The sequence below is a fragment of the Pezoporus wallicus genome, unplaced genomic scaffold (assembly GCF_028554395.1).
Source record: "Pezoporus wallicus isolate ANWC-B61680 ecotype Strahan unplaced genomic scaffold, APGP_CSIRO_Pwel_v1 contig_5352, whole genome shotgun sequence".
In the NCBI taxonomy this organism is placed as follows: Eukaryota; Metazoa; Chordata; class Aves; order Psittaciformes; family Psittacidae; genus Pezoporus; species Pezoporus wallicus.
Genome location: NW_026639660.1, coordinates 4339340 through 4365227, shown reverse-complemented (window position 1 = coordinate 4365227; position 25888 = coordinate 4339340). Strand labels below are relative to the sequence as shown.

Genomic DNA, 25888 nt, shown 5'->3' with positions numbered 1-25888 from the left:
ACTAGCTTGACTTTCATCCAAGTGTCTCAAAGAGCTTTATAAACATCAAGTGATCTTTCCAGCATGCCCATCACAACTGGAGAGTATTACTACTGTCCTGCAGCTATTATTATTAATTTGTATCACTGCATCTAAGAGCTCCAGTCAGAGTCAAAACTCTACTGTGTATATAATGAAAAGTTAAGCTCTGTCCCAAAGACCTTTAAACAATTACAGAAAAATAGGAGGGAATACAGGATACTGGTGGAACATGGCATAACAGTAGAAGGGGCAGGGAAATTGCAACTTGGGAATTGACCAGTGTTGGAACAGCATGGTCCGTCCACCTGTTGTCACGTACCTTGTGGGCAGTACAGTGAAGATGAAACCTGAATGTTTTTCAGTGGCTCTTTGGATTTTACTGTGTAACAGCTTCCATGTTTTAAAGGGCAGCGCAGGAAAGGTACGGCTCAGGCACACTTGGCTTGATGAGGGATTAAGTTTGCCTCAATATTAGGAGAAAAATGTGTAGAGTGGAGGTAACTGAACTGCAGAGGAGTAAAGAGCATTTTTTATGTGTGGCAGTAACGCTAATGGAACCAGTGCGCTGAGGAAAGAAGGTAAAACAGAGTGGCCAGCCCTTTGCCCTAACACAATTGTCAATGATGAGCTGAAGTGGGTAGTGGGTGTTATGACAGAGCTCACTGTACCTGCACCCTGTGATGGTCCCAATTTTGTCTTCTTGTTTCCAGACATACCTAGAGAGACATTTTCAGCAGAAAAAGGGAAGCACTAAGACTGTGTCACCATATGTAGAATATTGTACAGAGTCTGGGCACCTGCAGTCAAACCAATTAAACTGCAGCAGTTGTGAAGAGATCTGATGATGATTCAACAACTGCAGAAGCAATTTTGGGAAGCAGTGTCTGGCATGTTTAGGCTGTGCAGTGATTCTTGAAGTCTTCTGGTGCATAACTCGGGCTTACACTTGCATTCTTTGTATAGTCTAGTAGGTGAGGCTTGCACTAGACTTTAGAAGAAAGGGAGAACTTGCTTCTGGGATTTCTTCCTTGCCCAGCAGCAGTTGACGGGCAATAGGAGGGAGAGTGCTTAGCTCAGAGCATACCCTATACTGACAGTTAAGGAGGTGGGGGTGAGCTGCATCTGAGCCATGCATGCTTTGCATGAGTTCTTTATTTGCTTAGCTGATGAGTAAGTAGAATGTCTTTCATTTTACAGCTCTTCTACTGCAGAGTTAGACTGCAAACCTAACCAGGGTTATACTTTCCACCTTGAGTCTCTGAAGATACAGTGTCTGAGGAGCGTAACAGCAACGTTATTCACTTTACCCTGAGATCTGTTCTCCCACTTCAGAGATGCACATGCTTCTGCCTAGCTCTTATGAAGGGCAGAGATTCCACCTGATTGCTCCCAGCTGTTGAGCACAGAAAACACCTGGAAGAGGAGAATGCTTGTGATTCCTGTGTGAAGCTTCTGTTGTACTAGACCTGTCCTCTAGTTTCACTCTATGATCCCACCTCTATTTTTCTCACTTGTTTTCCAGTTATCTGGCTATTCTTGGTCAAGCTGAAACAGAATTTGGTTCACTGTCCAAGTCTAGAGAGCAGACTGCCTTTTGAGTAGATTGCCTCTACTGTCCATCTCCTTTCAGCAGTGTAGACAGGCCCATATGATCCCTGACACAAGAGAACAGATGTGTAGAAACCTGTACCATTGAAAATATATCTGTCTGTAGACTGTAAGCACCTGTGTTAAAATAAAACCTGCAGACCCCACATATTCCTTCTGCCAACCAGACTGGTAGATCCCAGGTGTTTCTTAGGTATGTGTTATGCAGCTTCTCCCATCCTCCATACTACCCAGGACTTCCACAGTACACGAGGCTTGCTTTATGCCATGACTGTGGCTCCTGCCACTGGACTCCCATAGCTCTGGTTACAGTTGGTTAGCACAAGTTTGTTAGCACTGGCCTCTTTGCCGTTCCACAGCATTACTTCTTGTGAAACTTGCTGCTGAGGCCTGCCACAGTGGCTGCAGCCCGTGAGTTGGGCAGAACATCTACCTGCTGAAATATGCATGCAGGTCTAGCTCTTCATGCTCTTCCTTAGCATCATGAGTGGGCTTAGGTGGCTGCTGTGTTAGCTGGGGTTTGTGAATCCTGGGCTGTGATTCTCTGCACGTATCATATAAAATGGCCGTGCTAAGAAATTCATCTTGTGAAGTCCATGTTCCTTGTGTTCTGCCATGTTATCCCTAGCTTTAATTTAGAATCCGAGACTCTGTAGTCTAGGGAGATGTTTTTTAACCCAAGGACAGTGGACACAATATAAACATGGGGCTGTGCCTTGAATTTAACAAGTCAGGCTGACTTAGAAACACTGGCTGTTGGCTTGCTCTCATCCCAACAGTGACCTTACAGAAAGCTGTTGGATCTTGCTGGGACTTGCGCAGGTGAAGGAAAAGAGGGATGACACTGTTGGTGACTGCCCTTTAACATCAGGAAATGCTGTATTCCTTTTATGTGTCTTGTTTGTCCATTCCAGTTCACATCTCCCTGTTGGGTTGTGTCTCATTCTGATGTGGTGATATTTCACAGCCATTCTAGTGCTAGTCTGTTCTAATAATCAGTGCAATACCTTGCAGCTGTTGGCCTCTTTGAAGATGTCACCGGAGCTGAGGTTGCAGCTCAAAGGCAGTCATCCAAGGCTGGAAAAAAGACACTTTGCACAGATCAGAGCAGTATTTTATTTGCCATGCTTGCACACTGCCACAGGCTGTGACTCTGCTAACTGCTGTGAGGTAATGCGGGTCCAAGCTCAGGTGGAAGACTGCAAAGGGGAAATCTTGTGCTGCAAGGCGTGGTGGTGTTTGATGGAGGAGCTGGCATTCCTCTCTCTTCAAGGGCGGACAACACTTCAGTGTGATAACAGGGGATGATGTCCTTCTACAAGTGCTATCATTCATGCATGACATGAAAATTGCATCTGGTTTATGCTGCAGTTGAAAACTTCCCAGGTCTTATTCTGCGTGGCCTCTTCAAATTTCCATGTAAACAAGTTCAGTGCCGCCCTCCTAAATCTACAGTCATAACATAATAAATGTTTGAGGTACCGTGTGTGAAGGACTATGATTGCAAGAGGAGGAGACTCTGTGTGAAGCATTACTGAAGGTCTGGTGATAAATGGTAACTTAGTACAAGAATTTAGCTTAAACCAGGTGGAAGTGGTTTTACTTTGCAGTGAGTTAAGGGCACACATGGCCTTGGGTCCTGTTGCTGAATGGACAAGCTGTAATTTGCTGTGCACCAGTGTAGCTCGATCATTTACAGTTCTGTTCTGGATGGAGACAGCAATTTTATTTGAATGTGATTGGCTTTTTCTGAGTCAAAGAAATGTGTAGTGTTGCCAGTGTGCTCAGAGGGATAGTGATCAACCTATGTGAAATCCATGCATTTGGTGATTTTTCTGCGTGAAAAAGGTTGGACTTTGTTTGCTTCCATGTAGATTAGTAGAAGGAAAGTGTTTATCATATTTGAAGTTTACTTCCTCTAAGAGAGAATTCTTTGTTGCTTGGCCCTTTACAAGTAAGGCTAGATCTAGCAGTAACATTTCAGTAGTGAACATCTGGATTTTTCTTGTGTAAAGGATAATGAGATGTACTGATTATGCCTCGTAGCATCTCTGAAGGGCATATCTCTGATGCTTGTGGCATTCTAAATGCCATGTGAAGCATTTCAGTTCTCTGTTCTGGAACTGTTGGGCACCTAGGCTTCATGTGGGACTTTCTAATACTTTGTTGCATTTAGACTTTGGTATGACTGTAGAGACTCATAGCAAATACTTCCAGCGATATTTTAGCAATTTTTGCTGCCTTTTAAAGTCTAAGATGAAAAAGAAAGTAATGAGCCAACTAATCTGTACAGTACTTGCTGTCCCTTCTATGCAAGAGGAACTGCTTTTTTTTCCTCAGGGCACTAATTGACTTGATATTCCCTGACTTGATATTCCCTTTATACTGCTGAAGGTAAGATGCTGCTATGCACTTGGAATAAAGAGGGGAATAAATGGCATATACAAGGTAGGACAGTTGAGCTACCACTGAGAAATATGTACTAATTACACTGATTTCTCACCTTCACCTAAAATGACAGAATTGTATTGTAGCCTATCTTGCCTTCTGGGTAATTGTTTTACCTGCTGGGTGTCTGTTTTACAAGGTCAATGAAATGATTCCAAATGAGAGAAAAAAGCCTAACTAAAATACACCATCTCAGATGTCCTATTTGGATGGTGGGGAGATGAGAGAGATAGAGGTGTGCTGCATAGCTGTAATTAATATTTATTTCTGCTATTATAAAGGCAATTCTCAGAGTTTCATCTGTGCTGGGTTCAGCATCTGACATTGGCTTGTGCACTTTGATTCCATGTCTGGTTTTCTGATCTTGGTGGAAATGTATCGGAGAAGACAGAAATGGAGCAAATTAGGAACCAAAGCCATCCCCACGCTAACTAATTGAATATATGTATAGAATGAACAACTCTACAGTCACTGTTGAAGCTATTACATCGAACAGTCACGAAAATTTTCAAAGCTGGTAGATAAAAACCATGTTGGCAGCTGGGAAAGGGAGCTGTACAAAGGGAGAGCTTTTTAAGAGCGTTGGGATTACAGGTTCACACATCTCATTTAAAAACAAAACCAAAAAAATAAGCTGTTATGCAAACATCTCCCTCCGATTCCTGCAGTGTAGTAAGTACACACCATTTACATTCTACAGTAAAGAAAAGCCATGCAGAGTGAGCCAGGCCACTGCACAGTTTTTACAGCCATCTGGCACATAGTGCTCAACTGTATCACTGGAGACCCAATGTTACCTCTGGGCTGTTATCTCCGTTGTTTTATTTGTCATTTGTTGACATCAAGAAGTGGAGATTATGGAAGATGTTATTTGTGTGACTAAACCAAACGCTACCTTAATGGCAGCTGCCTTCTGTTTAGTTTTTTATTTGTAAAGTGAAGCAGAATATTGTCTTTGCAGCTGTTCATGGCTTATTCTTAAGTTGTCCATCAAATCTGACAACAAAAGCCAAGGTTTAACACTCTGAATTAAATTTAGCTTAGCTCATTTTTCCCAGGTCTTCTCTTCATGCTAAGTAACTTCTTAGTTCCCTTGGCAGCAAGAAGCTTTAAGTTACCAGCCTGTAGTAAGGCAGATTTCGGGCCCATCAGTTGAGCTGTTCTTAGGTTTTGGTTTTTGGTAGGTGCAAATGGTATCAGATGGAGGGCTTATACAGCAAAGGGTATAGCTGCTTGGTATGTTCAGTTTGTTTCAAGTGCTGTGTGTTGTAGCAGAGCTACTGTTTGTCAGCTGTAGATACTATGAGACTGTATCCTCTACTGTGGAAGAGCTGCCCGTTGTTGCTGCTGCACCCAGGTGAAACACTGTTGGAAGTACTTGGACCTTCTCTCAGAGAAAAAAATAGCCATTCTTAATTAAGAAATCATTTTAGAGGAAAAGAAGTGACATGGATAGGGAAACTCCAGCACAAGAGACAGACTCCCGCTTTCTTTCCATGAGGACAGAACAGAGGAGGAAGGGAGGATTTGCATCGAAACACCTTTATTGACTGCTTTATCAAGCACATCTTAGGGTTTTTTACCTGTTTGAAGAGAAGGCTTATTTTGGAGCCTAATAAACTAGAACACGTTCTAGTTTAGTGATTGGGAGCTTCTTGGTGTACTTTGTGCTTATCTGGAAGAAAAGGTGGGGAGTAGTTCCACATGAATTCTCTAGCTGATTCAGGATCCTGTCAGAGTCTGGTTTTCTTCTCTCCTTTTATGTTAATTGGACAAATGGAAAATAATGGAGAAGAGACACAGAACAGGCTCCCTGGGTCAATAAAAATGTCAGTTTGGTTGCACAGCTAATGTCATTTGCTAAATAAATGCGGGTGTTTAGTGAAGCGTCATGGGTGTCCAGAGTGCTTTAAAGGCAAAGATGATACAGCTCAACAGCTGTAGGCTAGTGTGACTGGATGGGTCTTTGTACAACCTGGTCTAGTGGGAGGTGTTCCTGTCCATGATAGGGACGTTGGAACTAGATGATCTTTAAGGTCCCTTCCAACCCAAACTATTCTATGATTTTAAGTTTTCAATAGGAAATGAACTTTATGCCAAAGCATCAGCTGTACTGAGGTTAGAGGGTGGGCCATGAGGCTCAGTGGGTCAAGGCTGGACACAGTTTAGCTTCCAAAATGCTGTGCATTTGATTTCTTACTACAGGATTGTTAGTAGCAATAGCAAACTTTCTTTGAAGAGGGACATTGTGTGTTGTCTGCTGCCTAGAGACGATAGCTAACTCGTTCATGTTCATGGCACTTGGTATTTTTTGGGTTTGGTTTTGTTTTCTTTAAGTTTTCACTATTAGCCCAGAGATTTACAGAAGTCCTGTGCATTTTCTCTGGTGCTGCAGCATTCCCAGAGAGGTTTTCTTTAAATACCAGTGAAAGGGAAAGGAATCTTTATAGCCAAACTGAAGGAGCTGCTACTTTAGACAGGAACAAGTTTCATTTTGGCCAGATACCAGAAGTGTTCATACTCGTTATTTGATACATCTCTTGCTTCTCAGCTTTACTTCTCAGCTGCTAAATGCTGCAGTTCAATAAACTTTGTCCATTGATCATTAGACAAATACAGATGTGAAATTGGAGTGCTATGAAAGAGCTAGCCATGTGAGATGGAGAATTTCTACTTTTGAAGCTGCTAAAGCCTAAATGAAAGCTCTTTAAACCCTGACCTTTTGCTTCTGGGTTTATTTTATTCATGGTCTGCTTCAGAAGCCACATACTGGCTTTATTCATATTTAGAAAAATAAATAAGTGTGACCCTTTCTCTGACACACAAGCAGCTTGCTTTCTGGTTCTTTGTGCTATTCTGAAATGAATACTGACAGACAGCCTCTTAACAGTCTGTATGTAACACTTTTTTACAAGTATTTCAGTACTTTACAAATATGATTACGTGCTTTGATCCCTTTCCCAAAGGGCAAATACCTCTTGGAGAAAAAAGCCACATTTGCAACATCACAAGCAAAATCAAATATGCTTTTAGTGCAAGAAGGAGAAGAACAGTACTCCAGCTAACCTTAAGAAATGTAAATGGCTTACAAGAAGTCAGTCCAGTGTAGAGCACAGTCACCCTGACTAGTGACCTGTCCTTTCAGTAATCTTCCATGTCATTTGTTTTTCATTTCTTGTGAAAATCAAGTGCTGAGCCAAAGCATTAGTTCAGCATGGAGTCAGATATGTTATGACACATCTTGGCACTGTGCAGTCACTGAGGCAGGGCTCATCTTGAGCAGGGGACAGACGGTGGCAGAAGGATCTAGTGTTTATTCCGGAGAAAGTTTGGTCTCGTTGCACACACAGGTTGAGTCAATAAGTAAAACTAGCTTCTGTATGAAACTCTGTGTCCAAGATGATAAAATGGGTGCTGTTGGTTTATTAAATGAGCTGCTAAATTCTGCACACAGAATCTACCTGTGGTAGCTAGCCTGGATACCACGAGAGGCTGCTTACAACTAATGCTGAAAAAAAAGGCAAAGCAATTTCCTTTGTTACGTGTCAGGACTTTCCACTGAAGTTTTACATCCCCCCCAACCCTGTCTTGGTGGTTGATGGCCTCCCAGTACCATCAAATACCAAGCTACCACTGCGACTTTGGACAAGAGTTGGTGGGATGATGGAAGGAGACTTGCATGGACCATGCATGTCTCTTCACGGATCTCTGCTTGCCAGTTGTTCAGGACCTGGCACAAGACTTGGGGGATGGGGACAGGGAAGGTTACATCATGGACTTCAGGAGTCTCGGATGGCATGGAGAATTCTGCTCTTTCGCCTTCGCTTCTAGCATTTCCCCCAGTGTTGATCTGTCACTTGTCTGAGGAGAGAAAGTGGATGTATGTTACTGCAGAGGAGGTTTCCCACTGCTGGAGGAGAGGGTCTGCAGCATACAAGCAGTCTGTGGCCAAGTGATGGAGGGGCAGAGCATGAAACTAATACAGGGGATGCTTCACTAGGTCCAGTTGCTCCACAAACATGGTACTGTCAGTATCTTGCATATCACTACCCTTTTCTCCTGTCCGTCTATCAAAGATGGTGCAGGAAACCGCACAGTGACTTCTCTCAGTAGCAGGGTTTTGTCCTGTCTTATCTGCAAGGAGGGGGGTGCAGAGGTCTCAGCCTGGCACAATGACTCTGTACTTCGTTATACTGCCTATGACTTTGGAGTGATGAGGAACTTGCACAGCAGTCACACTGGGGATGACATTTCTTTCACTGGTTTGGCATAGTCAGCAAGGACTAATACACAGGTAGAACATTATTCTCATATGCTTTGAAGTAGCAGTTATCTAGGAAGGGAATTATACAGTACCCACAAACTGTAGTTAACAGTAGTTACACTCTCAAACAGAAAATTATACCAAGAAATCCATAAACAGGAAGAACAGCAAGGGTCAGACTGTCTTACTGTGAAGAATTACATGGTGGGGGAAGCCTAGTGCCTTTTGTGCTTTCTGCTTTATGCCAGTCTCAGCTTCCATGGTGCTGAGAAATCAGACATTTAGTGTTGTATTCAAAACACATGAATTCTACTTCAGTACATTTTACACAAAACTGTGTAATCCTTCTAGCAGATATTCAGCTCTGCCTAGTATGTTTGATCGTCAGACTGTGCTCAAAATAAATGATCCTCCTTGCCTTTACTCTAGAAAGGTGCTGAATGTTGACCAAGGAAAACTGATCTATACTGATGTTAAATGACTGAATCAAGGATGGAGTGAAATAAATGGTTAAAGGCTGCATTAATCTTTCTGTCTTACTGGATGTATGCAAACTGCATAGGGCCCAACACTTTTCAGTTCCTGTGGAGTGATTCAAGTGTCATAGATTGTTGAATTTCCTCCCTTACCTTTCTGCTATCAGTCAGCCAAAGGCTGACAAAAGAAGGCCACCCCAAAAAGCACAATTCAATCACAGATCAGCACTTTCTTGTTTAATATGTTACATCTCTTTATAAACAATTTTATCGTTTCGCACAACAAACATGGTTAGAAAGAGCAGGTACAATATACAACTTGATTGCCTTCAGGGACTCATGGATGCTAGGTTCTGTGAATCCTGAGATCTTTCAGGTCTTGGGATAACAGTGCAGCTGCTGAGCCAGTGGACAACTTGCACATGAATGCATCTGAGGCAGTGTAAATGGCTTTACCTTTATAATCCAGACTGAGACCAGCAAAGGCGAGGAACTGGCTGAGATTTATGCAAGAAGTTTTCTATGTTAATCTACCTGTTTCAGTAGTTGTAACTGCTAAGAATTATCTTCATGAAGCTTGATGTAAAGAAACCTACAGTATCAACTACATGCTAAGAACGTTAAATCAATCAGCCTGATTGATAAACATTTAGCTTTACTTGGCAAGTGAGCGATAGCTTTGTATTTTATCCACAGAATAACAACACTGGGTTAACAACAGAAAGAAAGAATTAGAGGTAGAACATCAGAATTAGAGGTTTTTTTTATTCTTGGTCTGGATGGGTATTCAGTACCTGTACAGGTACTACTGAATGCTGCTTGCATCTCTAGTGGCTGTAGTATCAAGTTAGCTTTAAGGTTCCTTTTATTGAGAAGGTCTACAGAGACTGTTAAGAGTGATGAAGAAGGGGTTTAAACTGAAAGTACATGTTGTTTGCTCTACTGTATTAAGACAGGTGTAAGAATTTAATATACTAAACAGCAACATTCTTTCAACACTTATTTTCATTACAGATGGAAACAGCTGCTGGCAATACAAGCCTCAGTACCTTTGGATGTGAGCATCTCTACTCTTACATTGTCAGCACATTCTCTTGTCTTTGAACATGACGATTTGGGAGGGGAGGCAGTGTCATTAATGAGGGAGAATTTGCAAAAGGGGTGATGGAGAAACCCAAAAGGGGATGCTGGAGGACCCTACAGCAATTTCTGCAGAGAAACCAGGGAGTAGAGAAATTAAGGTGTGCATGGGCGCCAGAACATAAGCTGACAGAGGTACTGGATAACAAGTTTCAAATAGCATTTATTTCCTTGCTCCCACTAATTTAGCAGGAATTCCTGTCTCAGACAGAGGCAAAGTATTGCTATTAAGGTGGCAGCTGGAGTATGGTCAGCATCACCTAGCATGCACACTTCAGAGTTCTATGCTCCGAGGACAGCATGACACATGTAATTATAAAATATCTGTAATCCAACTGCGAGCATTCAAACTTCTCAGCTGTTAAGGGTGACTATTTTTAACAGAATTGTAAATGAGTATAACGGTGCTTCCAGGACTAAGTCTGTAGTAGTTGGTAATGATTAAACTACAGCTACTATTAAACAGGCAAATTGAGATACTGGGACATGCTACATTTCCCCAGAAGACAAACCAGGCAAGAACTGATTATATGAATATGAGGCAGCAGAAAGCGACAACTGGTTTTAGCCCAGCAGCCTAATTCTGCTTCAGCCACTTGATATTCCAGGAGGTAGGGCTGTGTGTCCAGGTGTGGAAAGGTCTATTTGGAACTATTATTTTTGAGACAACCTGAGACCAAATAGTCAAAACCAGAAAGTAAAAAAAAAGGCATGCAGTGTGACTTGAAGATAGCTATAGACTTTGTAACTAACAGCTGCTTACCTGATTAGTATTTTAATCTATGTAAGCATGGGGGAAATAAGGAGGAAAGTCTGCATGCAGACAGCATAAAGGTGACACCTCTGGCTGCACATGATGTACTATCCCAAAGGAGCAGGCTTCACGCAAAGCTGGTAATGGTAGATCTGTTTAAACCTTCTCAGGGAGCCATTATTTTAAAATGTGGTTAAGCGATTAACTTAAAATTTAACTTATTCTTGGAGCTCATCGTCTTCCCCAAGCTGCTGTTAGATGTGGTATGTCAAAAGACAGTTTTCAGAAACCGGTCAAACGAAATTTTTCAGGAATCTAAAGCAAACGTAGCATACCTTAAACACTGCAGGAGAAGGAAGGAAAAAAAAATAGACAAATTATTGCTGAATGAAGAATGAACTCTGAATTTAGCTTAACTAGTAGAGGCTCAGTTTCTCTTCACCCTCCTCTAAGAGTCTTTCATTTTTATTTCTTTGCTCCACTGAAGAGATGAAAGTAAGGATGTTAACAATGAGCCTTTCATTCAGCTTTCTTAATGCAGAAGTACTGATCATGCAGGCTGGCCTTTCAAAGGATGATACAATGCTATGCTTTTCTGTTTTTAAGGATTGCTACTTACTTTGCTTCAAAGAGACCCCAAACAATTTGAGAGGAGAAGGAAACCCCAACATTTTCAAATGTTCTGAGAACCCTAAAAAGAGGGTGTTGCATTTCTGATCCAGAGGTACATCCTGAAGTGTTTACAACTCTAGTGAGAATAGGGTTCTCCATCCTCCCTTGGTAGAGGGAAGTGACTTCTGCAGCTGAAAAAAGAATAAAAGGAACTAAACAACAAGGAAAGAGGGGGTGCTATCTTCTGTCCTCATGTGTGAAGGGAGAGCTGACAGGCAAGAGTAAGTCTCTATAATTTTATTCTCATTACTTACACAGTCACTGCACCGTGCTACAAGTTATTAACTCACAGCATCCTATTGCATATTATTAGCTTTGCACAAACTTAGCAGAAAGGAACATTCTGCTTACTGTTAAACCATTGCCATTAACACTTGCTACTATCTGAAGAACAAATCCCTGTTAGAGGATGCAGTAATCTTTAAAAACTATATATAAATTTCAGTTATCTTTTCCTACTGCTTCAGATGCATGTGCTAAATTTGAAATAATTTACAGTTAGTCTTATAAAGTTCTGCTTGTTTTTCTTCCAAAGAAAATAGCAGCATATTGCAAAATAGGAAGGTCCTGTAGCAAAATATGTAGTTATTACTAAATAATCCATCAAAAACGGTTTCCAATTAGACAGTCCTGTTTCACTTCTTTGCATGGAACGTATGTTGCAGAATTGACTCAAACTCTACACAGGTATATTCACAAAGATAAAGCAAAACAGTTTTCTGTAGTACTGAGTCAAAAACGTTGGTGCTGTTTGGCAAGTAAATATTTGTGTCTTTCTTTACCATTTTATGATCTGATCTGAGCTGACTTGAAGAGGAAGGTGGATATGATCACTAAGCACTTGTCAATTTGCATTCTCTGCTTTCTGCTTTCACACCTTCTTTCCTCCTGACTCAACTTCAGGTTGGAAGATGAGGTATGCAGAGTTTATGGGAAGGTGTATGTGAACAATATCACAGAACTGAAGTTCAAACAACCCATAGCCGCCTAACATCCAGAACAAGTAAATCATGTCTGCATTAATTTTCAGTTAATTGAAGAAACAGTGTATCACTGTAGTAAAATATACAAGGAGGTTATCACTTCTACTTGCAAGAACAAAGTTTATGCCTTTTTTTTTTCCTTCCTGTAGTGAGTACTGAAAAGCCAAAAAGAACAACATTCACGTGGAACTACTTTCAAATGCCCAGTTACACATGCTGATTGCCTCAACAAAGAAAGAAAAATGAATCAAGACTAGGAAGAGAAAGAAAAGAATGTCCTTATCACTAATGTATTTGATAACTGTTATTTAAGAGTGACTCTTTCCAGCAGCATTAAAGGTTGTTCTCCTGGAAAAGCTGCTGATAGTGATAGTGACAGTCCACTCCTGCACAAGTTCACCATGTCAAGTGTGCATTGTGAATACTTTTTAGCAGTTTTTCCAGTGTGTTCATGTAGCAAAGCATGTACGGTCTCAGCTAAGGATAAGATTATGAACTGGATACACAGGGCCTGTATTCTCATACAGCAGATCCTGCCCCATCAGCTTTGCGTTGAACCATGATTTTCTACATGCTTACATTACTTTTTGTTCTGTGTGCAGAATCCTAATAAGGTATTTAAGTGATGAAATAAACATCTCCTGCCAGTAAATACAGTTCATTGTAAGTAAAGTAGTGTTGTCTCTAAACGTTGCCATTAGTTTTCTAGGTACAAAAGTTCTCAGGAGCATACAAATTTATTTCCAGCATGCATTGCCCACAATCTCATTGTGACATTAAGAGATTACTTTTGATTAGGCCATCTCTTTGTTGTTGTGCTAATGACTGACAATTTCAGTAACTACACTACAACAAAGAGAATGTTAATTCATTTGTCTGGGCACCTAACTGTGTACACATCAACTGTGAGCATAGGTGCCATCAATTATTCCACTGGTGCATTTCTTGAGTATAAAACCTCTATTTTTATGATGCTGTTAGCATCAGTTTTCTTCCCTGGTGAGTCTTTGTACTGAAATAGTTATTGTAAGATTTTTAAAAAAGTGCTTTTATCCTTTAGAGATTTATATCTAAGCTATAGCATAGTCACAGAAGGAACTGCTATGATTGTAGAATGAACTAAACACCACGAGTACAAAGTTTATATAAACAGGACATTGTGTTCACGAGGCCAGGAGACTACAGTTTATCCAAGAGAAGAAAGCCATGCAAAATTCAAGTTTTGAATGTATTTATCACCTTCCATGGAGTAGATAAAAGAGGTTAATATTACTTTCAGACTGCTATAATTGCACCAGGACTCTGCTCACGGTGTTGCCTCTGCACTACTGAAGAGGAGTTCATGTTCCCAGATACTTCAGTTTAGTTACATTGGTTCTCATTGAAGACACTAAACTGTTTCAAAACAGAAACCAATGCAGGTAAGGACAGGCACTGGCATAGCAACCTTCATGGCAGTTCTTGCTCTTTTTTGAAGCCTTGGCTCACACCCAGCTATAGGCCTGAAACTTGATGCAAAGGCACAGTTGTTTTACGTAACTTACCTTTACTTAACACAGCCATCTTGTTCAAGAATCACAGTTTTATAACTGAAAATACCACATGTATTTGAGGGGAAAAAAAAAAGAAGTGTGTATGTATCCCATGAATCAGGGCCCAATTTCAATACCCAACAATTTTCAAAATTGTTTTTAAATAATTACTGTGATATTCTCTCTCCCTCTAATACAGTCCTTTAATGAGCCTTGTATTTCTAGCATCTAAATGATTAAGAAACAACAGTTATTCCCCTACTTATCCATTATTAATACAGCCCATTATGATTTGCAGTATAGCTACTCTAGATGAAGTTGTCAAAATGGATGAAAGAACATTTAAGACATTAAAACCCTGATGCCAATGATATAGTGTACAGTATGCATCAAATGAAAACAGTTAATTCGATTACTATATATAACCTCAAAATGAAATCGACCAAATTGGCTACTGTAGATTTAGTCAGATTAGCTTACAAAATAAATTACTAAACCTGAACCCAGCAGAAAGATTACTTTCCTCTTCCAAACTGGCAGAAAATACTGTCCACCTTCATCAGCTGTAAATTCAGTCTGAAGTTAGTGACCTAATGTGCGTATTTTCCCCATTTGTATTTCTTAAATAAACCTGCAGGAGAAAATGTGCAAAATAGCAAGACCTGTTGGAATAGGCAGAAAGGAATTCAAACTTTAATCTGATTGGTTTAATTTTTTTAGCATGAGGAAAAAGAATAAAGTTACAAGATCCTTTTAATATTTTCACAACGTTAAACTAAAACTGAGCTCTAGGCTACATGTGTAAGTAAATCTAGAACACAAAAGGGTTAAATAAGATCTTCTTTCAAGATACAAGAACTTAAGCTTTCTTTTACGTTTAACAAACTTCACAGAACAGATACTGCAAAGGAACAACCCCCTCCCCAACTTTTTGTTTAAAGTGAACATTGTCCATAATTTACATGAACTTTTAAGTAGTGTTCTCTCAAGAGCCACCTTGAAACCATCTGTGCACTTGTAATGAGATTAAAGAGAGTATTAAGGAGGAACAAAATAGCATCTTCAGTATTAATGCAGAAAAGTCTTATGTGTCAATCAGAATGCCCATCAAATGCTATGGTAGGATTTTGTAGGAAAAGAAAGTGCTTATCACAGCAGCCTCCAAAATCCATGTTTGCTTAAACTCCTCATGGCAAATGTAAATAATATCCTTGGACAGTCCCTCTCACGAAGACCACTGCCTGAAAATGCAGCACATTAGGGAAGATTTTGGTGCTGGTTTTATCTTCTTGACTAACATCAATAATAAGAAACCAGCTTGCCGTCTGGATAGTTTGTAGTTTATAGTGGTATGATGGGGCACTTCTGATTTGCTCCATGGTTAATTAACAATAATGCAGTCAGATGCTGAGTGTGTGTGGAGATGCAAATACATAATCTTTTTATTTAAATTAGTTGTCTCCTTGTTAAATGCTCCTAGCTGGCTACCAAAGTAGCAATCTGATTTGGCCTATAAGGAGTTAATTACCTGTAACAAGTAGAATGGAAGACGACTCATCCAAGCTTACTCCCAAAACTCTGGGGTTTTTCCAAGTGATACATTACTTCACCCCTCTGATGTTTTATACCTGACCAGGATTTGAAGATGAGACAAAATCTTTCCCTCCCTCAGGTTTTCTTACATATTTACCTGATTGTTAACACCTTACTAATAGGCTGAGAAGCTGAATTCATTCAGGATTAAGCTGCGCCACACCAGTACAAATCCTTTTCACCTGCATAAACCCTGTGTGCAGCAGATCTGCCAATGACAGTATTTGCTTTTTTGTTTCCAAACTGACAAGACTGGTGCAATTCAGTTCAGCTCAGCTCAATGTGACATACTGTAATACAGAACCATAGGTCTAACCAAATCCAAAACATTCTACTCCATGTAATGCTTTCCACATTCACTTGCTATACTTGCTTTGCAATAGATGCGGGCAGAGATTTTCATGAGCGCGTTCAGCTGCATAGAAAGAAGGCTGATGGAGCCCACTTGATTATCTCATTGACACTCTGGAAGCGAGGAACACGAACTCAGTCTGATAAAGGATGTTTTACCGGTTGTTCCCCAATACTGTTACTGAATTCTGTTTGCTACAAAATGTCCTTTTTTTTCCCCCCAGTATATAAGTCTAGCTACAGAAAGTCAGTCTGTAGAATCCAGCCATGGCTACTGTGCTGTGAATTAGCCTTATTTGATCAATTATCAGATACCTGCACTTAGCAAAAGGCAAACAAGAGCCAATCAGGTTTTGGCCAGTGGGAATGGCTGCACTGCTCAAGGTATGTGGAATCTGTTCACACAACTCATACTATCACTGTGGATGCCATGTAAAAAGTATGCACCATTTACTGCTCTGGGATGGAGTTGGCTTTATAGTGAGATCATAATTTAACTGAGAAGAAAGAAAAAAACCACCAACAACAACAAAAAAAAAAAACAAAAAAAAACCCAAACAAAAAAATAAACCACGAAAAACAAACAAACAAAAAAAAAACCCAAACCAAACAAAAAAAAAACCCAAACCCCAACCCCCCCCCCCCCCAAAACAAACAGAAAAAAAAAACCAACCAAACAAAAAAAAACCCAAACAACCCTGATAGGTTATTTATAGTAAGATAGATATAAAAAATTTTATAAGAATCTCTGTCCCCCTTTCTTTTTGGCTTCCTGGGAAGAACCAGAAAGATGTTCCTACCCCAACAGAATCCCTGATGCTGGTGACACTGCCTAACTCAAAAGCCACACGCGATGAAGGCACGAGTGACCAGTCAGGTCTTCTGGGCTTAGGCAGCTGCAATTGCTGCTCCTAGTAGTATTTCACCTCCTCAGGATTCACTAGCAGTGAAGAGGTGAAAGGCTGCACATTAAACAGTTTGTCCGAAAGCCATGTGCATAGCAAACTTTTACACCAGCTTCTATACAACTATTTGTTTTAACTCTGCAGCTGGAATGTTTCCAGCATAAGGCTTTTAGAGTGACTCCAGCAATAACAGAAGCCTTTGGATTTTTCTTGTTTTGTTTAAATCCACTAGCCATGCTCAAAAATAGTATTTCTTCATGTTTTATTTTTATACGGTGGCTAGCAGGCACCTTAGTAACCAGCCAGAAATCAATTTCAACCACCATCAACCCCTAAACTACAGTACCAGGACAGCTGGCTAAAGAAAGGAAACTGATTGGCTGTAGTCTGAAACTTGCCTAGTACAAGGTGTCTGGCTGACTTTGTCCTAAATAAGGCTAACATTAGTGAACTAAGAGAACAGCATTTGGTTGCAGTCTTGCACTCAGGAACATCCTTCGCCAATGCGTTGGCAAGATCTCCCTACTTTCCGATCCAGTTTCACCATTTTCATAATGGCTTCCTCACGCCCACGTCCCATGTGGTCAAATGTGCAGTCATGCTGTTCAGGCAGGCGATGTAACATACAGAACACATAACCTACCATGGAAAGGGAGAAGAAAAAAAAACACAGTTAGGGACTTGGTTAAAGTGGCAGAATCTTACCTGAATCAGAAATGAAGGATTACTTACCAGGGGATCACTCAGTTCTCAGAAATTAATGACAGCTTTAAGGTTTTACTTACCTATCTTCCTTACAGGGTATTAATAATCATCTGATTACTTACTGCATTTTCTTGAGTGTTTATTAACATAGTACCAAAGCTCAAGTCATACTAGCTTTGGGTTTGGTTTTTTTAATGTTGTCTCACAGAGGAAGTGCCCCAAATCACCTAATGTAGGTATGCACACACAGTAACAAAGCTAATTTTGCAAAAAGAAAAAGCTAATCACCTTCTCTGAAAATCTTTTCTACTTTATTTGCAGCTGGCTGTCATTTCTGAAATTCATGCCTATGGTATTGTGGGTTGAGCTCCCGAGCAGGCATTCCAGTTAGATCTGTTAAATGTAAGCACCTTGCTTTCTCCTTACTGCCAGCACCCCAAGTTGGCAGTAACTGCAGGAAAGTTCATGGCTCCACTGCTATGCCAGATTTCAGAAGCTTCTCTTCATGAACTGTTCTGACACTAACCACAGGGGGTGAGCAGGCATTTGACACAGGGACATGTCCTGCCACATCATCTTGCTCTGTAGCTGAAAAGATGAAGGTTACTGTCTCTTTGTCTAAAGCTAGTCAATATTATTCAGTTTTCCAGGGAGCACATGACTCAGAAACACATGTAAATACTTCTTCCTACAGGTGAGGAGGGCATCTTCTGTACCCACCCCTTTCTAGTCTACAAAGAAAATAAACTTTTTTTCTTATTTGTCCCTAACTCTTTATAACAGTAAAGAAACTGCCTCAAATTTCCTGCCTCTAAAGTAAATGTTACATAGCAGTAAGTAGTATTAAGATGATATAGTAGGAGAAAAAGTCACACAGTTACAAGGCTCATGTAGTCCACCATACATGAAACCAAGTATGATATTGCCTATGCTGCAATATTTTTCCTGCCCGACGGTGCAAGGAACATCACTCTGTCTCTCACTGAATGCTTTACATTACTGCTGCTCCTTGAATGCTCAGAGGATATTAAAACCACAAAACGTTGATTTTTGAGATGGAAAAGGATAAAAATAAGTGAATAATTGAGAGTGTGATTGTTTGTGCATAACACACACACACACACATCTATATATATAAAAATGTGTGTTATGTCTTTTAAGCTCCTGTACTATAAAACATCAATTGTGAGAGACGGCAACAGGCTACCTTTATGTTAGTGTGATTGTTAAGAAACAGAAAAGGAGAGAGTATCACATATGGAATTATTAAAGAAAAAAGAAAAAAAAAAGTGAAGAAAAAATTATTTATCTTTGCTCTGTGTTTCAACAGCACCAGCTGTGAAAAGCCATGGCTATTATCTGTGTCTGGCTTTGAAACCCAGTATTAGTAACAAAGCAAAAAAAAAGACAGGTTTTCTTCATTGCTATATGCTACTCAGAAATATGGATGGAAGGATGCAGACTGAATTGACAGATATCTCACCCTTGTGATCATTGCTTCCACTTCAATCTCAATCTGGATCATACCACACACTCCAATATCACAAATAAATATCTTTCTTGAGGTGCCCAAAATTCAAGGTCTCTTTGTTAAAATGAAAACATCCTTGGACTATGGCTTCAATACTGAACAGGCATTTCACTCAGTTCTCTCTTACAGAAAGCATGGATTGAAGACTTCCCTTATTTCTTGAAATAAAACTTCAAATTACTGAACCAAAGTCCACTACAGGCACAAGAATACATAAATACCTGACTAGATGAGCTCAAAAATAAAGTTCTTCGTCATATCTGCAATGGACGTGTAAGAACAAATGCAGGAAACCCTGCGGATATGGATTGTGCTGAAGTTGTTTCAGACCACTGTAGGTAAAAACTGGTTTTAAATCCTGATGCTTTTACAGATCCTCTCCACATGGTTAACAAGCGTATATATAAATGCTATTTAATGTTACATAAAAGAGCTCTTGGACATGTGTACAGTGTTCTACACAGATTCAGCAAGACAATTACAGTATCACAGTATGCTAGAGATTGGAAGGGACCTCGAAAGATCATCTAGTCCAATCCCCCTGCCGGAGCAGGAACACCTAGATAATGTTACACAGGAATGTGTCCAGGCGGGTTTTGAATGTCTCCAGGGAAGGAGACTCCACGACCTCCCTGGGCAGCCTGTTCCAGTGTTCCGTCACCCTCACTGAGAAGAAGTTTCTTCTCAAGTTTAAGTGGAACCTCTTGTGTTCCAGTTTGTACCCATTACCCCTTGTCCTATCATTGTTTGCCACTGAGTAGAGCCTGGCTCCGTCCTCGTGACACTCCCCCTTTATATATTTATAGACACTTATAAGGTCACCCCTCAGCCTCCTCTTCTCCAAACTATAGAGATCCAGCTCCCTCAGTCTTTCCTCATAAGGGAGATGCTCCACTCCCTTAATCATCTTCATTGCCCTGCGCTGGACTCTCTCCAGCAGCTCCCTGTCCTTCTTGAACTGAGGGGCCCAGAACTGGACACAATATTCCAGATGCGGTCTCACCAGGGCAGAGTAGAGGGGAAGGAGGACCTCTCTCGACCTACTACCCACCCCCCTTCTAATACACCCCAGGATGCCATTGGCCTTCTTGGCCACAAGGGCACAGTGTTGGCTCATGGTCATCCTGTCGTCCACTAGGACCCCCAGGTCCCTCTCCCCTACACTGCTCTCTAACAGGTCGTTTCCCAACCTATACTGGAACCTGGGGTTGTTCCTGCCTAGATGCAGGACTCTACACTTTCCCTTGTTATAGTTCATCAAGTTATTCCCTGCCCAACTCTCCAGCCTGTCCAGGTCTCTCTGGATGGCAGCACAGCCTTCTGGCGTGTCAGCCACTCCTCCCAGCTTAGTGTCATCAGCAAACTTGCTGATAGTACACTCAATTCCCTCATCTAAATCGTTGATGACTATATTAAATAAATAATAAATAATATATTAAATATAATATATTAAATAAATATTAAATAATACTGGTCCCAGTACTGACCCTTGAGGCACTCCACTAGTTACAGGTCTAATAACAAAATAAATATACAACATGATTCATCACTTTCAATTGCCCATCTCTTCACCTTCTACAAAACTTCCTGCCTTCTGTAGACCCGTATAACTTCATGGTGTTCCTTTCCACTGACACTCCCCCCCCCCCCCCATCTCCCCCCCCCCCCCCAGTACATTCTATTCTGTGCTTTCCCATAGCTTCATGTCTTTTTTTAACACATTTTAGTTCTTAAGGAGCACCTGTTTCAATGTAGGAAAATCTGTGGCATTTGCTGTATTTATTCCAGATTAAACATATTTTTTTTCTCTGTTTGTCAATTATGTACTTATGCGTTCTTGAACAGCATTTCAGTAACTGTCCACAAAGAATGCCATGTGATGTTCATTTTCCCAGACAACAGAAAAAGTATTTCTGAATTCAGCAACTAAGTAATCTAAAACTGCTATTCATGTATCTGCTAATTAGAACTGGTAATACCTAATGGAAGAGTATCTAAGCAGATTTTGAACAATACTAAAATAGTTTTGCATATATTGGGCTGTTCTTATGGAGGGGGTTTATTCTCTTTGCAATGCAGATCTTCTGCAAATCTCACTTGCAAAAAAAGACTTCAGATCTTTAGTCCCAAAATCGCTCCAAATGCCAAAGTCACTTTAAAGATTGAATCTTGTATTTTTGTAGGTTTTATTTTAAATTTAAAGGACTTGAATATTGCTATATAGTAGCTAATTGAGTAACAGCAGTTCTGATTAGCTCAGAACGGATATATTAAGTTATTCCTGCTGTATTCACTCCTTGCTTCTTCACTGGTCTGGAAATCAGAGTGGACATCCTGTGGTCTGCACGTGCACAAGCACTTGATGTTGTATCCAGACCATCAGTTTTTACAACAGTTATATTATTAAATTACGTGCACTGGGGCAGTAGGCCAATATATGTACTTCTGTTTTGTTCCTTAAAGCCAATGCATATTTAGAGGTCAAACTTTTCTCCTGAGAACTCTGCTTTTATGGTTATACAGCAAGTTAGATAAATGAACTCTTGCGTGTATTTACAGTCAAGTTTGTTATGGGAAGATATCAAATACAGGTTGTCTTCCCTAAAGGGTTTTACTGCAGAAATGCTTCTTTTAGCACACTGTATCTAGAAGACAAAATAAATAACATTATGCTAGGGGAAAGAGCATGGGAAAAGGGAATCCACCTGCCAGCTAAAGTTAGTTTCCCTAGTCATCAACCAAAAATATGCCAGACATCTACTCCAAGCATTGATTATTTCAGTCCAGTAAATGTAATAATACATCTCACACCATTGCAATTGTTGTTCTCTGATGTTAGAAGTAAACTATGAATCACGTACTCCTCAGGCCTGTAACGCAAACTTCTTGGAAATTTCCATTCTGAAGTATCATCTCAAAACCTCTGAGCTCCTCTAAGCACCCAGAAACTACTGCACGATTTATCATCAAAAATTCACTTCCATTTTATCACTAGAACATAAATGGCTAAAGCCATAAAGCACCGTACTATCTCTGCTTTACTTGTACCCATAAAGATGAGTCATTCAGAGGAAGTCTAAGATCACACACAAGCAACTGTGAGGTTGCTTTCATCATTCCTGAGGAATCTACTGAGAAAAGGCAATTGGAGAAGACAGAAAACAAAATAATCTTCCATTTTCAAGACCAGAAAATACCACAGACCTACAGTTTGCTGTGTGTGAGTGATGATGAAAAACAACTGCATTTTCCTTATTACATTCAAGAGCACTGGATAGATGGGAGTATGGAATGACAATAACCAAATATTTTAGCTAAAACCTACATTTAATTCTTAACTTTGTCTTAAAATTCTGAAACCAGTAAGCTACTAAATTACCAATAAAAGGGTATGCGAAGCATCAGAAACAATTCAACTAAATGGCATAATAATCCACAACCCAAATGCCAAATTGTGATTTTGGAGGATCCCTGGTTTTTTTTTTAAATTTCTTTTTGCCTCTTTCTTAACAGGAAGTGGTCCATGTGGTTCCATGTTTCTGGAACATGGCACAAATGCCCAATAATTGGATTAGTGCAAACTACTGATGGGAAAGCACAGTGGCACTGGTGGGACTGCTCCAGCGGATGTCCTTGGGCAGGTACGGAGTCCCAGACTCCTCTGATGTACGGCTGGAGAACATCACACTGTTACTTTAAAATATATAATAAATATAAAGATCCCTGTTACGTGAATTGCACTGTGAGAGAAAGGAAGCTCCCTTTTCTCCCACCCTGAGATTCTGGTCCTGATAGATAAGACATTCAGAAAGCTGCTAAAAGATGACAGATTTGTTTGGTTGGTTTGTGAACATGTTTTGAAAAGTGACTTGAAAACTTTCGAAAGTTTCCCTATTTGAAACATCTTGATGTATATTATCTAAAAAGCAGTTGCATGTTGCCACAATTACCCTGATAGTCAACATATTCATACTTTTGATTTTTAAGACTAGTGAGCACGTCTGGACTTTGCCATATAATGATCATGTCATATGGCTTATACAGCAGTTTTGTCTGCTGAAGAAAACTGAACCTTTCTTATGCAGAGGTACATTTTTGCATTTATAAAAGCTAAGCCATTCAAATATCATTGTTGAAATGAAAAGACAAAGCCCTTCATTACCAAGTACCATCAATCATCTTAATTGTCCAAGCTAGACAATTATGTTTTCACTGCATGCATGAACTGCTCTAAAAGTTTAGCTTTATGTACTGCAGTGACCTCTCCTGATACATTCAAAGAAGCTCCCATTGGTAGGTAAAAGAAAGTGAAGTCAGTATTACCATAAAAAAATCAGAGCTTCTGACACTTCAGAATCTTCTTACCTGCCCACTAGTACTGCTATTTATCATTTTCATTCTGGCAAAATTGTCAGGATTTGCAGCTTCTGCCATTTCCAGATTTTTCATTTTATTTAATAAACAATTTCTGTTTGTACAGACCCCCTATACCAAGCCTATTCAAAGTAGCCTTGATAATGACATACACTTGCTCCTGTGCAGAATTTTGTTCTGTGTACTTTCACTTCCTCATGTACTTCACAAGAAATTTTACCTTTCTGAGTAATTTGAAATGCTAATCAACAGAGGTTCAAACAGAACTTAACAGCACCTTGCAACCTCAAGAGATGAAGGTGCTACAAAAATTGTCCCCCAAAGGTGTATTACTAAACAAGGTATGTGTGAGTTTATATGTGGATTTCTGTGCAAGAACAGACTTCAACATATCTTTAAAAGGTGAATATATCTACAAAACATCACAGAACAGAGTACAAGCAGGCAGATTAGCCAGCAGAGAAGATCAGCCCATGCCATGATAACGTGCTGCTGCAGCACTGTTCAGAATAACGGGGCATCATTCAACAAAGTACCTAGTAATCCCCAAAACAACACTTACACATCTCCCCCATCCCTTCCAATTGTGAAGATAATGTAATGTGTCGTAAATGATACTAACAACAAAGCTATTTAAAAAGTGTGGGAGGGAAATAGTTTTTCAAGACATGATATAGGAAGAAATGAATGTAAAGAGTAGAACAAACAGCTACCAAGGTACAATACTTGTAGATTGAGTACCTCAGAAAATACTTGCTCTCTGGATTTCAATATAATCAATCAGCTTGCTCCCCTGGTATTTTGGATACTGTTCAAAAAGAGCATCCAGCAATGGAAGGACTATAGTCCAGCCTAGCAAAACTGCCAGTGCAGTTTACATGCACTGCTATTTTGCATACAAATATTCTAGCGTGCTGGTATCTTGCCATTCTCCCTCTAGACAGCTCCATTCTTGCATAAACTCTAATTATCTCTTCTCTCTCTGCTGTGGGGAATGCTCTGCATTGGCATTGTCAGCTTTCATAACACAACTCGGGGAACATTCAGTTTTACTGACATTTTCTATAAAATCAAACCAAATCCCAACAAGCTGAACAACAAGCTTTTGGAAATAAGCAAGCTAAACTATTCTCCTGTTTCCCCTTTTCAGCTTTGCAAAATGTCATCAACTTCGATTAAGTGCTAAGTAGTTTGGAATAACTTGGCTAGAAATCTTGTCATTCATTCCCAAGGGAAAAAAAGGAGTAAGCCACATTATGGTGAAACTTTTTAACCAAATAGATGTATTTATTAAAACTCAAAAAAACCCCATAGCTGAGACAAGCCTTTCTATCATTTCCATTCCAAGAAAAGTGGATGGGGAATGTTAACCTCTAGGTGCTCAAACTTAGAAGTCTCTAAATATTAATGTACAGTACCTTAAAAGTTGCCCTCTCAAGGCATTTCAGTTCTAACGTTCCTTCACAAACAGCACAGTTGCAGTAGATTCACAAAATGCACAGTAGAAAGAAATGTACTTTTCTTATTATTTTTCTAGTCATTTGCTATGGTCACTGCAACTTGCCCTTCAATATTTTCTTCTTTATATAGAGTGCCTAAGCTTACTTAGACTACTAAAATTATCAATAACGGAATCAAAAAGAGGAAAAGAAAAGCAGTGGTATAAGACACATTAAAATGTTTCTTTAAATCTGCTAACCTGTTCCCAGGACTGGACATGCCTTTGGGACTTCCAGCCTGCTCTGAAATCAGTCAGAATCTCAGGTTTCATGGTAGGAACACACAGCTCTGTGACATCTCTGACGCTACATAAAATTTTATGTCTGAGAGTCAGGATGCTTCAGAGATGCTGCAGATTCATTCTGTAATTCTACTATAGGGTTTATGCTTAGGAGAAAAGAAGGGAACAACAATACTTTTCTTTCCATCCTCTATTTTGCTGTCTACCACAAACAGTGTAAAGCAGTTATGTATAAGCAGGCATTAGAGACAAAAAAGCTATTAGTGAAAAAACTGCCCAGGAAATGAATGGAAAAAGTTGTATACAAAATAAAGATGATACCATCTTAATCCTGTAACAGCCACTGAACAGGTGTGGTTAAAAGATTCTGCAAAAATTCTTTAGACTGCAAGGCAAGACTTTGTATTTCCAAGTTCAGCCACGTATAATCTGTGTTTCAAAGGTTCTTCTCTCTATTTTCTTGAAGATCATTAGCCTGGGAAGCTGCTTTAGGGAGCACAAAAGAGATGTGGTTTTGCACTGTGGAGACTCTGCAAACAAACTATGTTTTATCCCTATTTGTGCTATCCCTATTTCACATTCACTCTGCTATTTATCTTACTACTTGCACAGAAAGCTGTCAAACTGTTTTTTCCTACATTAAATGTGACACAAATCTTGAACAGAGAATTTGTATCACTTGAGGGCAGAGCACATACTGATTTTTTAGGTTTTTTTTTTTTTGAATCAACAATCCTCAAGGAGGTTCTACATAAGACACTATTGTACTCCTTGACTTTAGAACTAAGAA

The 25888-nt window shown here is 39.9% G+C and overlaps 2 protein-coding genes across 5 annotated transcripts in view; one reads left to right on the top strand and one right to left on the bottom strand.

The window, feature by feature from the left end:
• BTBD9 (BTB domain containing 9) overlaps positions 1 to 19349 on the top strand; it is a 184930-nt gene extending 165581 nt beyond the window's left edge. Inside the window, exon 11 of the mRNA XM_057415465.1 lies at positions 19113 to 19349. Coding sequence (XP_057271448.1) covers positions 19113 to 19146 — 34 coding nt within the window. The 3' untranslated portion in view covers positions 19147 to 19349. The remainder of the gene's footprint in view (positions 1 to 19112) is intronic.
• The window catches only part of ZFAND3 (zinc finger AN1-type containing 3), a 139357-nt gene continuing 130461 nt past the window's right edge, over positions 16993 to 25888 (bottom strand). For all 4 annotated transcript variants that reach the window (XM_057415468.1, XM_057415467.1, XM_057415469.1 and 1 more), the window contains one exon: positions 16993 to 17386. In XM_057415468.1, the coding sequence (XP_057271451.1) occupies positions 17232 to 17386 (155 nt within the window). In that variant the 3' untranslated portion in view covers positions 16993 to 17231. The remainder of the gene's footprint in view (positions 17387 to 25888) is intronic.